The 14,892-nt window shown below is 44.0% G+C and overlaps 1 protein-coding gene across 4 annotated transcripts in view; it reads left to right on the top strand.

Annotated features, from left to right (window-relative positions):
• FBF1 (Fas binding factor 1) overlaps positions 1-14,892 on the top strand; it is a 612,463-nt gene that overhangs the window by 44,698 nt on the left and 552,873 nt on the right. For all 4 annotated transcript variants that reach the window (XM_085616959.1, XM_085616957.1, XM_085616961.1 and 1 more), the window contains 3 exons: positions 2,324-2,365; positions 2,670-2,760; positions 12,069-12,132. In XM_085616959.1, coding sequence (XP_085473085.1) covers positions 2,324-2,365; positions 2,670-2,760; positions 12,069-12,132 — 197 coding nt within the window. The remainder of the gene's footprint in view (positions 1-2,323; positions 2,366-2,669; positions 2,761-12,068; positions 12,133-14,892) is intronic.

Here is a 14,892-nt window from a genome sequence, read left to right on the forward strand (position 1 = left end):
TTACTCACAATCAAAGATGGTTAACTTGGCCTCACATGTAGTGTCCTCTTCTGCTGGGAGACCAAACAATCGTCATGACAAAGTCATCCAAGTACCTAAGAATAACTTCGTCCTGCAGTTGGAAAATCACCTACAATAAACATCAATTAGAGCAGATGGGTCTTGTTAGAGCATTTTACAAAAAAGGCTTTAATAAAACCTTTGATCACATTTTTAAGGCGGTGTCACAAATCTGAAGTATAAGCACCGGCAGCATAATATGTGGAAGGCTGGAACGGTGTCTCTACAGCTGCAGGTGCCTTAGAGACGGACAAGACATGAGTACATACTGAGAGCAGTGTCCAGCAGCCCACTCTGCTATACAAACACAAGAATGTTGTGTGAAACCGATCACATGTTTGACAAAGCATGCAGGGAGCCCTTCAGATCAGGCCAGAAAAATGCTTATGTGCTTCACCTCGAAAAAGACCTAGGACTCCGGAACCTAAGGGAAAACTTGCTGGCTTTCCACAGCCCTGACACTGGAAAGAGGGGTGGTGAGTAAAAAAGCTCCTCAAGAAACTCCTTCTAGAGAAGAATGAATGTGACAGAGCAATCAAAGGAAATCCCGCTATGCCCAGACAAACAGCCAGCCAACCATATTTTGATGCAAGAATTTGGCAACACAATATATTACCCATCATGACTTACTTCAATAGCCTCTTGATCAACCATTTTATCTAAGCTGTTGCCACTATTTGGAAACACTGACTTACTTCCCACTCCTTGCTGGGCCTTTCCTCAGTTAAGAAAAGAACCATCTAGCTGGTGTTTAAAAAATTAGGCTTCAGGTTATCGATACTATTGAAGGCACACATTTTTATGGAGCGGCTTCTCACTCCATGCCAGGGAATTGAAATTGCTGAGTAGCAGCTAAATATTCCTTAAAACCTTTCAATTACAAATGTTCATAATAGATATCTATGTGTATATGTTATGTCTAATGTAGACATCCACACCAATAAGTGACTATACCCTAGGAGCCAAAACTAAAAATTGGATTTATACCAAACGTGGCTCACATGATTATTCTAGCTTTCCCTTTCATTTTTTCTTAACATTTTTCTCTTTCTTTCTATTTTTCTTTTGAATTATAGTTCCACTTATTATTCTTTTGACCATTCATGAAAGAGCTCAAATTAAAATAAATATTTAAGTTTGAAACCATTGTCACCTTTCACATGAAGAGGAAAAAAAATCAAGCCTAACCAGAAAGTGTCATCAAGTACAATGGGGTGACCCAGTGCCCCTCAATGGTTAATTTTCCACATTAACCAGAAAGCCTAGCATTAACTCCACGTGACAATTGGGTCAATTTAACATGTTTGCACTTAGTACTAAGGGCCTTTTTGGAACCAATATACATTCTACATCAAATCATTGTTATACCAATATCAGGCTAAAAGATCATTGAGATCAAGTGAAGGCTCAATGATAACCTGCACTCTTGCAAACACCAAAATACAACAAACAAAAACATTCTCTCATCAAGGCATTCTTTTATGGATTACTTTGGTCGCTTGCTTAGCTCAGATATCAAACTTCAAACACTGTGAAATGGCTCATTTCAACCCTCAGATTTTTCAGAAGTAAAATGCCATTTGGGTAGTTCTGTCTCTTCTTGACCGTTTGTCCTGCTTGCCCTTTCCACTTTATATAATGCTAGTAGTTTGGAAAACCTTGCAGCCTTTACATGTGATGGCAGTGAAATTCTGTAGAAGGTAAAAAATATGGCATTTTGAGACTGGTCAAACTACATTCTCCATCTTCAAAGCAAGAGCACTTCTCCATGAGATAACATGTAAAACAATCTCTTTCTCTCTCTCTCTCACAGATGCACACACTCCTCTTTCTTCTCTCTCTCTCCGCTAATCAAAGCAATAATTAGAGCAACTGAGTGTTTGCATCCCATTTTGTGATCTGTAACTCTTTGGAGCCAGTGGTATAAATCTTTGTGGGTGACTGGTGTCTCTGGGAGAACAGCTTCAAATATTCATCTTTGTTTATTTATTTTGGAATAACAATAATTTCAGTATAAAATCCTGTCATTTATGGAAACTAAAGTAAACTAAAACAAATGTTTGAATCTAATAATAAACTGGGGCGTGGCTACCTTCTAACCTTCACATCGGCTTTGAGTGTCTCTCTATATGCATTTCCATATCTAACATATTTGTACAAAAATACTAAATGGTGAAGATGGTAACTGCTCCTCATGGCATCTACGTTGGTTGTGCTGTAAGCATAATTCAGTGTCATGATGCATCTGTTTGTCTTGTTTCAGGTTCCATCGATGACGTGCTGGGAGGCCTCCTTGATCAGGATGGTAATGCATTTTCTGTGGAATATAAAGTGATCTTATTCTGACCACTCGAGAGACTGGCCTTAAGCAAATGTTAACTCTGCTTCAGACAGTTTCCTGCTTTATTTACATTGTCCTTTACCTCCTCACTACAAAACATGAAAATCTGTCTTCCATCAAATGTAATGAAATAGTATTTTTAAAGTTTTGTTTGGGCCTTACTTGCATCCTCCCAAAAATCATTTGGTTGCATGCTAATTCCTTTACCTTTTATTTGGTGTCTGATTGGCTTTAGCAGGGGCTCTGAAGACTTATTCTTCTGTTTCAGATGCTACCATTCGCAAGACACCCCTAGCCTCACCCCTTTTAGGAGAGGCTACTGGCAGACCAAGGGGTATTGTCTCTACAGCTAGTAAGAGGTGAGTAGATTCATACCAGTATCAGGTGAGAGTATGTTGATCCCAATGTGAGACGGCTTCTTAAGTCACAGCTCCCTTTCTATTTACACACTGAGCATTCATCCCCTTAAAGGGTGGTGGCAATGTCAGTATCTTTATTGTGCATGATTGAGTAAACTCCTTACACACAATATTGCTAAAGGTATAAAATATGTACAATGCATCCATATTTTCTGAATTATATGCAACAAATCTATCCAGAACTAGTTGTAATTCCACCAATAATTGATTAGTGATTACAATTTCCAGTGCATATTGCATAATGTGAATTTTTCAATACACCCCACCCACCAACATCGGTGAAAATGCATGTGTCTGACCTAAAAAGTGAGCCAGGGCATCTGTATATATAAGAATAGTGTGCAGGCCAGTGCAGAGTCCTGCTCCAATTCTATATTTCTGGTCATTCTCTATGATGTGTGTTCCAATTTGTCTAGCTTGCAGCTGCCCTGGGTGTAGTGATACAGAGATTGTGTTGCTCATAGCATGGTGTTAAATGTCTGTGCAACGTTACCTGTGCTCTGACCCACATGCCCCCTCATTGCCCCAGTTTTTTTAACACTTCTCTGATAATTTAGTGTAGGTCTTACTGGGCTCCCACTGAATATAGCAGAAGGGTGTTTTCAACATACTAAAGACTGGCGAGTGAATATTCAGTTTCTTACCTACTCATGCTGGTATAAGTGACTGTTATGATCTACTTGTTATTGTTGACTTATCTGTTTGTAACCAAGAACCAAGTGCTCCTGACGGACTAAGCACAATGTCATACTTTGATGAGACCTATAGGGGAAATGAGCTCCCATGTTTTTTATGAAAACCTGGATCCGCTTGTTTATGTCTTGTTCAAGTGATGCTATACTGAAAAATCATACCATTGGTTAAAAAAAGGTGTTTTCAAATAGTGACTCTTCGGTTGCATCAGACACTCACAGGGCACTTCCAGCTCTGTCTAAGTTGAGAGCAGCAGATCCACATTGGTAATATCTGTATGTCTGTTTCAGGACATTCTCTCAGATCCCATTTCTACCACTGGAGATTCTGGGAACTCTGATATTTCACCCTCAGCTTGGTAACTTGATAGAAGCTTGAGGTGTCCACAAAGTGCCCTATGTGCTTGATAGCAGCGAAGACACTAAGATGTTGGTGCCTAACACTGGCTTCTGACCAGAAATGTTGCAACTTAAATTAGTATTTGCCAGCTGTTGTATAGTGGAAATAATCTGCATACACCAGTATGAATACCTGCAGCTCCATGCAACCCAGTAGCCCCCAATGGAGTGTTGCAAAAAGGTCCTGTAAATGGTTTTATTGTAAGATGGTTGTTGTAATCTAGGAAGTTTATAATGCATCTACTCTCTGTTGCTGTCCTTGCCTTGCTGCTCAGTCTGTGTGATGTCATCGGAATGTTGAGTGTGTTTGAGTGGGAGCAAAGATCAGTTGGTGAGATGGGCTGAGCAGCAGGGAGGCTGCTCCTGGTGGGGCATCAATGGATATTAATCAAGGCCTAATCTGAACTTGTTGTGGATCCTATCTAGAGAATAAAGCTAAGATCTTGGACCACATCTCATGGACTACCTAGCATTCTTTAATTGTAACACTGGCGACGAGTTAGAAGAACCTGAGTGCTGATTGGACTTTTAAAAGTGAAGAAATCAATTTCTGTAAGTGAATCATCTGGATTTGAAGGAACCTGGCAACCCTGATGCCCCACCAGTGACCCTGTCAACGGTCGCCCACAACTCAAGGTGCCAGTTCCTGCTACATTGTCTCTGTATTGGCCTGCTGTAAGATTGGAGTGTATAACCTTGGATATGTTTTTAACTATGATGGAGTCTGTTTGAGCCATTTGTGGTCTGGGAAGTCTGGCACACGATCGTTGCCCCGCACCTTCCTTGAGTGAGGCTTGGAGGAGAGAGCTGATGTGCTGCTGCACATTTCTCGTGGTACTTTGGATGTGTTGGATACATGTCCTGTAATAGATCAAGACAACTGAAGTCTGAACCGGCGGATATCTGGAGGAAGGAGTGTTGGATTTATTGAACTGTGGAGGTATTTTTATAAGGCTATCTTAAGCATTTTCAAGCGTCACATTTATTGCGGTTGACTGTTACGTTGGGATTTGAAAGCGTCGCTCGTGCCTGGGTAGCGCGCGCAGAAGTACCTGTGAGCTGGTCAGCGGGGAGGTTGCCATGGATCCACTTCGATGAGCGCATAGCCTGCATGCGATGACGTGCCGTGAGCCATCCGGCGCGCCGTCACCTGCGTGCCAGCATTTTGGGATTCACGGCTGATTGTAAGAGTGGGGACTTTCCCGTGAAGCAGAAGCGCATTCAGTGGAGCGCAGTATCGCAAGAAATGGAGCGGCGAGACACGGAGTAGCAGGGAAGATTTCTTTGTTAACTCTTGTTCTAAAACTCTGATTGTCGTTTTTTCTGACTATAATTTAGAGATGGAATGTTACAAGTCCAGAGCTAAGTTGGCAGCCAATTGGGAAGTTTTTTTTTTTTTTCCAAGTCCTGCGAATGTTACTGCACTGTAGTGCGTAAATGGGTGAGGTAGGGGAAGCGTTATGTGTTTCCAGTCCTGTGAGTTGGTGATTATGAGGGTTGTCCTTGTTTTTAGTATGTTGAATAAGAGGGAGAAAGTGAGTATAGTGTCTTTGGTTGTGTTAGTGTATGTTTTGTTAACTTTGCCATGTGCGAGGTGTTGGTCTGTGTGTTTGAGTACGCACGTCAGAAGATTCTTAATGTGAGTCTTCTCAGACTTACCTGTCTGGTTTTACCATTTGTTAGTGGTTACCTCGAGTGAGGTCTCGGTCTGTGTGTTATGGGTGCGCACGTAAGAAGACCTTTGTTTTAAGTCTTCTCAGACTTGCCTGTCTGGTATTACCCATGAGTTGGTGGTTGCCTCGTGTGAGGTGTCGGTCTGTGTGTTATGGGTGCGCACGTAAGAAGATCCTTACTAAGGCTTCTCGGACTTACCTGTCTAGTTTTACCCATGAGTGTTGGTTACTTGTGTGAAGTGTTGGCCTGTGCGTGGTGGGTGCGCACATTAGAAGACCTTTGTCAAGGCATCTCAGACTTTTCTGTCTGGTTATACCTTTGGGTTAGTGGTACCTCGTGTGAGGTGTTGGTCTGCGTGTTATCAGTATGCACGTTAGAAGACTCCTAATGTGAGCCTTCTCAGACGTATTTCTGGTTGTACCCTTTAATAGGTTACTTGGTGAGAATGGTTGGTCTGTGCGTCATGGGAGTGCACGTGTAGAAATTGTTTATCTTTTTATCATCTTGATTTGTTTGTCAGGGGATGCAAGTTACCCTTTTCAAGTTTTTACTTGAAGCTCATTGGTTTTGGGGATGTGTGTCTTTCTATCTTCGCACAGTTTATTTATTTGGCCTTGTTGCATAATGTACTTTGTTTTTGCATTCTACTATCTTCACAATTTGCACAAAAGTACATTGTTTTTGCATGTTCATATTTTCACTAATTTGATGAGGGGGGGATGTGTTGTAATCTAGGAAGTTTATAATGCATCTACTCTCTGTTGCTGTCCTTGCCTTGCTGCTCAGTCTGTGTGATGTCATCGGAATGTTGAGTGTGTTTGAGTGGGAGCAAAGATCAGTTGGTGAGATGGGCTGAGCAGCAGGGAGGCTGCTCCTGGTGGGGCATCAATGGATATTAATCAAGGCCTAATCTGAACTTGTTGTGGATCCTATCTAGAGAATAAAGCCAAGATCTTGGACCACATCTCATGGACTACCTAGCATTCTTTAATTGTAACAATGGTCTACTAGTACAATATTGGTGAAGGAGGAAAAGACTTCAGGCCAACAAATCTGAGTGCTGGGTAGCACTTACTCATTGCAAGCTGAATTTCTGTCTCACATTCGCTGATAAGCTAAGAAAGCAAGGGGGATTTGTCAAAAATCACACTTGCCTGAAGTTAGAATAAGGATTGATGAATAATAGAAGATCTAAAACCTAACTTAACATGAAAAATGCAAGTATCATAAGTTCCCAGAGTTGAAAAGGAAAGATGTGATTAGTCTGGAGTCCATTTTGATGCTACCTTCGCCTAGTTCTTGCAATCTTAGGTTGGGCATTATATAACTGCATAACATCCAGCACAATTTTGTCCTATTAATCACTGAACTGGATTCAGAATTTTCATTTGGATTCTTAGGCTATGTCATCTCTGGCAATATTGCTTCAAGCATTATGGCATTAAGTACACATTAAAGCTTCAAGTAAAGCCACAAGCATTGAAAACATTAAACTAGAAAGCTTTTGCTTGGTTGAATTATTATACATCTAAAACATTGAAATTATATAGCACTTATAATATTAGTAGCGCTCAATGTGTTTCATTGAACATAAGTAGCTCTCAGTACAGAAAAGGTTGGAGACCCCTATGATTCCATCCAATGTGCATTTCATTCAGTACTTGCCATGTAACACCAGCTGTTGATAATAACCTTTGGGAAGCAATTCCATTGACTTCCCAGTACTGAACTTCCAAACCTGACTGCCCATTGCTGCAGCAGCCACCAATTTTCAATGACTTTGCTCTCCACTTTCATGAGTTTCATGTAGAGTCTAGTATAGGAGGCGTGAAAGTATAGAAAATTGATTCAGAAGGGGCAGAGGACCCTTCCACTGCCTCAGAATCTCTTGTCTGGTGTGGGGATCGAGGAAGAAGAGGATCATAAAAACACTCCGCTATTTTGAAACACCAGGATAGTTCCAGTCAGGCTTATCCCACTAGACATGATATCCAGGTAGCACTGCTCCAGGAAACCCATCTAACGAAGTACACGGAGGCGAGGGTGGGCACGCACTATGCCGGGGTTGGGCTGGCGCCGTCGGCATACACAAGGGGGGTACTAACGCCCATAAGAAAAGGCACTCCATTCACGATGACTCACTCTGTAATAGATGACAGGGGGCGCTACTCCATACAACAGGGCAAAATGCATGGAACACTCTTCACCATAGTAAATGCCTATAGGCCGAACATAGACGACCCCGATTTATATGTAGACATCTTGAATGCGCCGCTGCCACACTCAGAAATAATATGGGCTGTGATCTGAACACTTATTTGGACCCTTGCAAAGATAACTCAAGCCAGCAGGGTGGGCACAATTTCAAGGTGGCCAGTGTTATAAGGAACGGGATGGTCGAGCTGGGCCTGATCGACGTCTGGAGAATCCGGACTTCAGATAGGTTGGAGAGCACCAACACATCCACCGCACATGGCAGCTGGTCCAGGCTTGACTATTGACTATTGGCTGGCGAGCAGAGGGGTGAACGCCTGGGTGACAGACATTGGGTGACTGCCAAAAACATTAATTGACCACAACCCGGTCAGGCTCAGTATGAAGAATCCAACATACACGACAATTTACGTGGAGGTTCAGGCCTGTTGCACTGTTAGATCTGACCTACAAGGCCACTAGGCTATCATACAATATTTCACAATAAATAAGGGGTCGGTGAGTGAAATGGCTACGCTTTGGGAGGCCTTTAAGGCCACCATCAGGGGAATATGCATCAGTGCAAGTGCAGGCATCCTCAAGGACATCGGGGGCAACTCCAACGCACGGCAGCGACCCTGAAATAATTTGAGCAGGAATATGAGGCCACTCCGAGTTCCGACACACTACCTAGAGTTCGAGAACTAGTGACGAATTACAATGAGTTAGCAGCCAGGGAGATACGCTACCTGGCTATCAGACACGTTATGAGGGCGTACGGAGAAGGAGGGAGACCTGGTCATAACCTAGTCACTAAAATAAATATGGGCGGTGGCCAACACAGTATTATAAAACTAACAGATAACACATGGGTGGATCATTACGACCCTAGAGGAATCCTAACGCAATTCATGAGGTTCTGTGCTGATCTTTATACATCGAGAGGGCATGTGAACCCAGGCCAACTGGAGGGCTACCTGGCGGATATCGCGCTTCCATGGCTGTCCAGTGCACATTGGCAATACCGGAGTCAGCCAATTGGGGAGATCGGTGCAGCCATACGAGCCTTACCAATTAAAAAATCAAATGGCCCGGATGGACTGACCAGTGAATTCTATAAAGAGTTCGCTGATCTTTTAATCCCATATCTAGAAATGTAAAGGGGGGCATATGAGAAAGGTAAGGTACCGCCTATGCTTTGGTAGGCCCCGATAATCACTCTGCTTAAACAGGATAAGACTCCGACAAGGTGCGAATCGTATCGGCCATTATCCCTAAGAAATATAGACGCAAAAATATTAGCAAAGGTATTGGCCTCAGGGCTTCAACCGCTGATGCAAGCTATGGTACTTCCCGACCAATCAAGATTTATACCGACTAGATTTACCTCGCACAGCCTGCCTACGATCTTTGCTCCGTATCACATACTTAATCCAGCCCAAAAGGCTGCAGCGGTTATGTTAGATGCTGAAAAAGCATTGGACTCTATCGAGTGGAGTTACATGTTCAGAATATTGTAAAGAATGGGGCTTTCAGGGCTCAGCATAAACTGGAACAAATCAACCATAATTCCCCTTCCCGAGTGCACAACTCAGCACGAACTTGAGTATCCTCTTGAATGGTCAATGGAGCCAGTCAAGTATCTGGGAATATGGGTACACAGGGACCCGGATCTGGTAGTACGTGAGAACTACGGCATGGCACTTGATAAGCTAGAAAAACAAGTGAGCAGCTGGATACATTTGCCGCTGTCACTTGAGGACAGGATCGCCCTTATAAAAATGGTAGTACTTCCCAGATTTCTTTATCTGTTTATTAACATTCTCATTGCATTACCCAGTCAGCTGATTAAAAATATACTCTCTCAACTGGTAAGGCTCATCTGGTGGGGAAGCAGCCACGGCTTAAGTGGGAACCGCTCACCTTGGACTACAAAGATGGGGGCTTTAGTGTGCCAGCTCTATATTTGTATTATCTATGCGCCCAAATGCACTTTGCGCATTACTGGTCTAATTCTCATGGATACACCCCGCATCTAGTGGTTGAGGACGGAGATGCACATCTGGTCCCCCTGCGGAGTATACCACCACACCACAAACGAGGGATACCCAGAACCGAAATAAATACAATAAGTTGCACTATGGCAGCCTGGCAAGCTCTGGGCCGGAAGGCTGACAAGCTCCCGCTATATGCCCCGCTGCTCCCACTAGTGCACCATCCAGCCCTATCGGTCACGCAGAAGATAAGGGCGCTGAATATACTACAGGAGGCAGGTATAGTGAAAATGCAGGACATCTGCCCGAATGGCAGGTTCTCATGACGGAGGATTTACAATATGTACGAAACCAAACACCGATGTTTGCATTCATGTACCATAGACTCAGAGCGGCTGTGAGGGAGCTCTACCCCACATTCCCAGAGGAACCATCAATGCTACTTGCCATACAGGTGCTCTTGGGTAGTCCCACGCGGCACAAATTGGTTACCAAATTATATAAAACGGCTAGGGATGAACCATTGACTGACCCGAACCACAGCTTAAACCGCTGGAATGAGAAACCCCAAATTACGCAGGAGGACTGGGTGTACTGTTGTAAGCAGACTGAGTTGTTAACGGCTAACTGCAATTTGCACATAATTCACTTCAAATAATTACACCAATTATACCACACGCCAGCTAGATTGCACAAGTATGGAATTACGGACAGTGATATGTGTCCGAGATGTAGAACACAGGCAGCGGACTTTCTGCACCTCGCATGGGAGTGTCACCGGATACGTGGGTTCTGGGAGTTGGTGGTTCAACAAATGCATATCATGACAGACACCACAATACACTGTAGCCCGCAGGTCTGTTTGTTGGGCCTCATTCAACACCCGATTGGAAGAGTGCGTAAAAACAATTGCTTTGTTGTTGGCCAAGAGGAGGGTGGCGGTACACTGGGGCAGTAAGTTGGCACCCAAGCTAGAGCGCTGGATAAAGGGCTTGGTGTACTGCAAAGAAAATATGGAGCTTTATGCTGAGGAGTTGCCAGAGCCATCGAGGCCTAAAGACATTTGGGGGCCTCTTACGGACTACTTGAGGACAACAGACAGTTCTGATTGAAGGGGGAAGGCTGAACATGCACGAGTAATCATCTGTGAAACAGTCAGATTGTATGATGTTAACATCAGATGTGTTGGAACAGGCAGGTATTGCATGTTGTTGAGCTGTAAGAGGCGGCTGTTGTTGCGGGCTGGAGCAATTTTACGCTCCACCCAACTGAGAGCAGACTTGGTGTTTGCTCCTGCTTGGCAGGAGGTTTGAAAATGGTCCCACCAAGCCAGAGCAAACACAGGTTTTACTGCCACAGGGTGGGCTCCCTGGGACATAGCATGTGAGCTGGCCAGGGAGGATAGGGTTCCCCAGGGCCTTTAATGGCTCAGGGAGGGGGGGGGAGGTGTGTGTGTGTGTGTGTGTGTGTGTGTGTGTGTGTGTGTGTGTGTATATGTGTGTGTGTGTGTGTATATATATATATATATATATATATATGTGTGTGTATATGTGTGCGTGTGTATATATTTATATATATATATATATATATATATATATATATATATATATATTTTTTTTTTTTATTTTTTTTTATTTTACAAAGCGCTTTGGGATCCTGCACGTTGACGGGACAGTTCAGTGCTTATGACTTTGATGAGGTAGTCTACATTGGTCTCCCTGTATCACTCTTGAGGAAACTTCAGGTGGTCATGAATGATGCGGCAAGGTTGATATTCAAGCTGCCTCGAAAAAACGCACGCCCCTCCCTTGTTGCGTCATCTGCACTGGCTACCTATCAAACAAAGGGTAAGCTTCAAGGGCTTGTGCATTGCACACTAGTCCCTGTTTGGTGAAGCCCCCAAATACATTAGATCGTTTGAAGCCCTATGTCCCGGGCCGTCATCTCCGTTCCTCGCAGGCCACTTTTCTAACCTGTCCCCGTTTTAGCATGACGACACTTGGTGGTCGAGCCTTCTCGGTCTTTGTACCCCAGATGTGCAATAAGCTCCCAGAGGATTTGCGCAAGGACACAAAACTACTCTCATTTCGGAGGAGGTTGAAGACCATGTTATTTCTGGAGGCCTTTGCTTAGGCTTATGGGGGATTAGGCTAACTTAAGCGTTTCTGCCATGTTATGTCTGTCGTCTATGAGGAAGCGCTTAGAGACCTTTGGTGATTAGCGCTATACAAATGAGAACAAACATAAACATAAACTTTGCTCTTACAATTTCCTTGGTGTCTTCGGTGTCTCACAGGTCAATTGGGGATGATGAGTTCTTCCGGAATTTGGCACAAGATGCCGGAGTTGCAGATGGTGAGGTAAGAGGTAACCAGTAGACAAACTGATGTGGAATATTTAGTGTAGAAGGATGGGTGTTTTTTTTTATGCCAAGCTGTTCCACTCAGCACTGCCACATCACAACATGACCCAGTTTGTTCTTTTGTCAGTGGTCTGCCTTGATAATAGTTAAGAAATGCGTCCAGTATCAGCTAGTTGGTAATACTTTGTATTAAGCAACATAATCTCACCAGCGCTTTCATAGGCCACTGGGGCATTGCACTTTTCTTGTCTACTGAGACAGGCAGCTACACTAACCAATAGAAGATGGCCATGTGACAAATGTAGCAGGATTCATTTGAGCGATCAACGCAACCATATGCTGCACAGCTCAAACATGCCACATCCCCAGTGGCATCATACACAGACTACCAGATTCTGACGAGCCCACAGACCTAAGAGATTTGCAAGCAAAAATAAAACTCTTCATCTGCAGGTCTCCAACAGTAAAATCATACAGCCATTTTATTATTTATTTTATTTTTAGAGTTTTCTATAGCGCGAACAAGACCCAAAGAAGGGTATCGGAGCGCTTTACATAAAGAGCAAGGTGTATAACATATTAGTGAAAAACATTGTATACAAAAACATAGCATTAAAGTAGCAGCATATAGGAAAAGGGTCCGGGTGAATAGCAGCAGTGGGAATTGTTCTGAAAGAATAAAAACAAGATTGAGTTTGTGTTGGTCTTAGCTTCGTGGTCTCAGTGACTCGAGAGTAGAGGAATTTAGGAGGTTGTATAGCCTGGGTCGTATTGTGCTGATTAAAGGTAGGAATTTGCTCATCAGGAATAATGTTGCTTCCTTTTTGAAGAGAGGCGTAGAGGAGATTTTTCTGATGTATGGCGGAAGCGAGTTCCATATTCTTGGCGCTGCTCCGGAAAATGCTCTGTTAGAGGATTTAGTCTTGTTGAAATGTGAGGGTTTCAGAAGTAGGTTGTCTGCGCTCCTAGAGTGTCTGTTTCCTCCTGATAAGGTACGTTTTTGGGCTAGGTACTGGGGGGTGTTGTGGTGTAGCGCCTTGTGAGTGATGCAGGCCTTCTTTAGGTGGATTCGAGCTTCATAGTGTAGCCAGTTGAGTGCCTTCAGGTGTGGTGATATGTGGTCATATTTCCTAGATCCTGTTATGAGTCTTGCTGCGGCATTGAGACAGGCTTTTAGAGGGGCGGTTGAGATTTTGGGAAGCCCTGAGAGGGTTGTGCATTCGTACTCCAGACTCGAGATAACTAAGGACTGAACTGCAGTTTTGAGGTCCGATTTCTCGATGAATGGCTTCATTTTTCTGAGATAGCTGAGGTGGAAGTGGGCGTTTTTAGCCAACAGGTTGATATGACTTTGTATGTTACGGTTCTTATCCAGTGTGATTCCAAGTGATAAGGTGGAGTCCACCAGAGTCTGCGTCCAGTTCAGAGCAGTGATAATTTTGATCCACTCCTTTGTCACCGTGGTGTTATTAGGTGGGGAGATTAAAAGAAATTCATTTTTTTGTGAGTTTAGCTTGAGGAAATTGGTCGTTAGCCATTGGCCGGTCTTTTCGAGAGCTAGATTCATTGTCTTTATCTCTTCGATGGAGGAGATCTTGATGTACAGTTGGGTGTCGTCCGCGTACATGTGGAAGGAGATGTTCGCCTGCTGTAGTAGATCGGTAAGTGGTTCGACATATAGGTTGAATAGCGTGGGGGGTAGGGTAGACCCTTGTGGAACTCCTAGTAGGTTAGGTGAGGAAGCAGAAAGATTTTTGTTGATCATGTACGATTGTGTTCTGTTTTCCAGGAAGGATTTGAACCATTGAAGGACTTTCACAGATAAACTCATCCTGTATTCTAGTCTTCTTAGTAGTTTGTTGTGATTGACCTATCAAAAGCTGATGAGAGGTCGAGTAGAACTAGTAGGCAGGTTTCGTTTCGGTCAAGAGCTTGAAGGGCGTCGTCTACTATGTGCAGGATGGCTGTTTCTGTGCTATGATCAGTCCTGAAACCCGATTGGTGGATGTTCAGTAGATTGAAGTTCGTGATGTGTTGGTTTAGTTGTTGCTGAACACATTTTTCTAAGACATTAGCTAGCATGGGAATGTTGGTTATTGGTCGGAAGTTGTTGGGGTCGGAGGTGTTAGCTGTGGTTTTTTTTAGGATAGGGGTGACTTGTCCTGTTTTCAGGCAATCCGGGATGTGACCTTGTGCTAGCGAGGCATTGATGATTTTGCTCCAGAGAGGTGTGATGATATGATAGAGGTGGGGTAGGCAATTTGAGGGGACAGGGTTATTAAAGTGGTTATCCGAAAGAAACACGTTAGTTAGATTCCTCACCTTAGAATATCCCCAGGCGTCAGGCTGGATCCGTCCAGATTTTTCATCAGCAATACCCCTTGCGCGTCGCTAGGCGTCGTCTGCGGCTCCGCGTCCGTCGTCGGCGTCGGGCGCCGGAATGACGTCGTCAGAGTGCTTAGACGCCGCCCTCGCGCGCTGACGTCAGTTCTTCTTTTTTCCGCGCCAGACAGCGCCGATCTGGGAAGAGCTTACCCCTTTAGTCACTTTTTGACTAAAACTTTTTGGACTCCTTTGTCTACTCGATTTGAACTGGTGCCGGTAGGATGCCTGGTTTTAAAGCCTGTGACTCCTGTCATCGAATAATGTCGGTGACGGACCACCACCGCCGGTGCCTTTACTGCCTGGGGGCCGACCATGATGCGGAGTCGTGCCTTGACTGCCAGGCCCTGAGCTCGAAGGCTAGGCGGGAGCGGTC

This window comes from Triturus cristatus, chromosome 7, assembly GCF_964204655.1.
Source record: "Triturus cristatus chromosome 7, aTriCri1.1, whole genome shotgun sequence".
Taxonomy (NCBI): domain Eukaryota; kingdom Metazoa; phylum Chordata; class Amphibia; order Caudata; family Salamandridae; genus Triturus; species Triturus cristatus.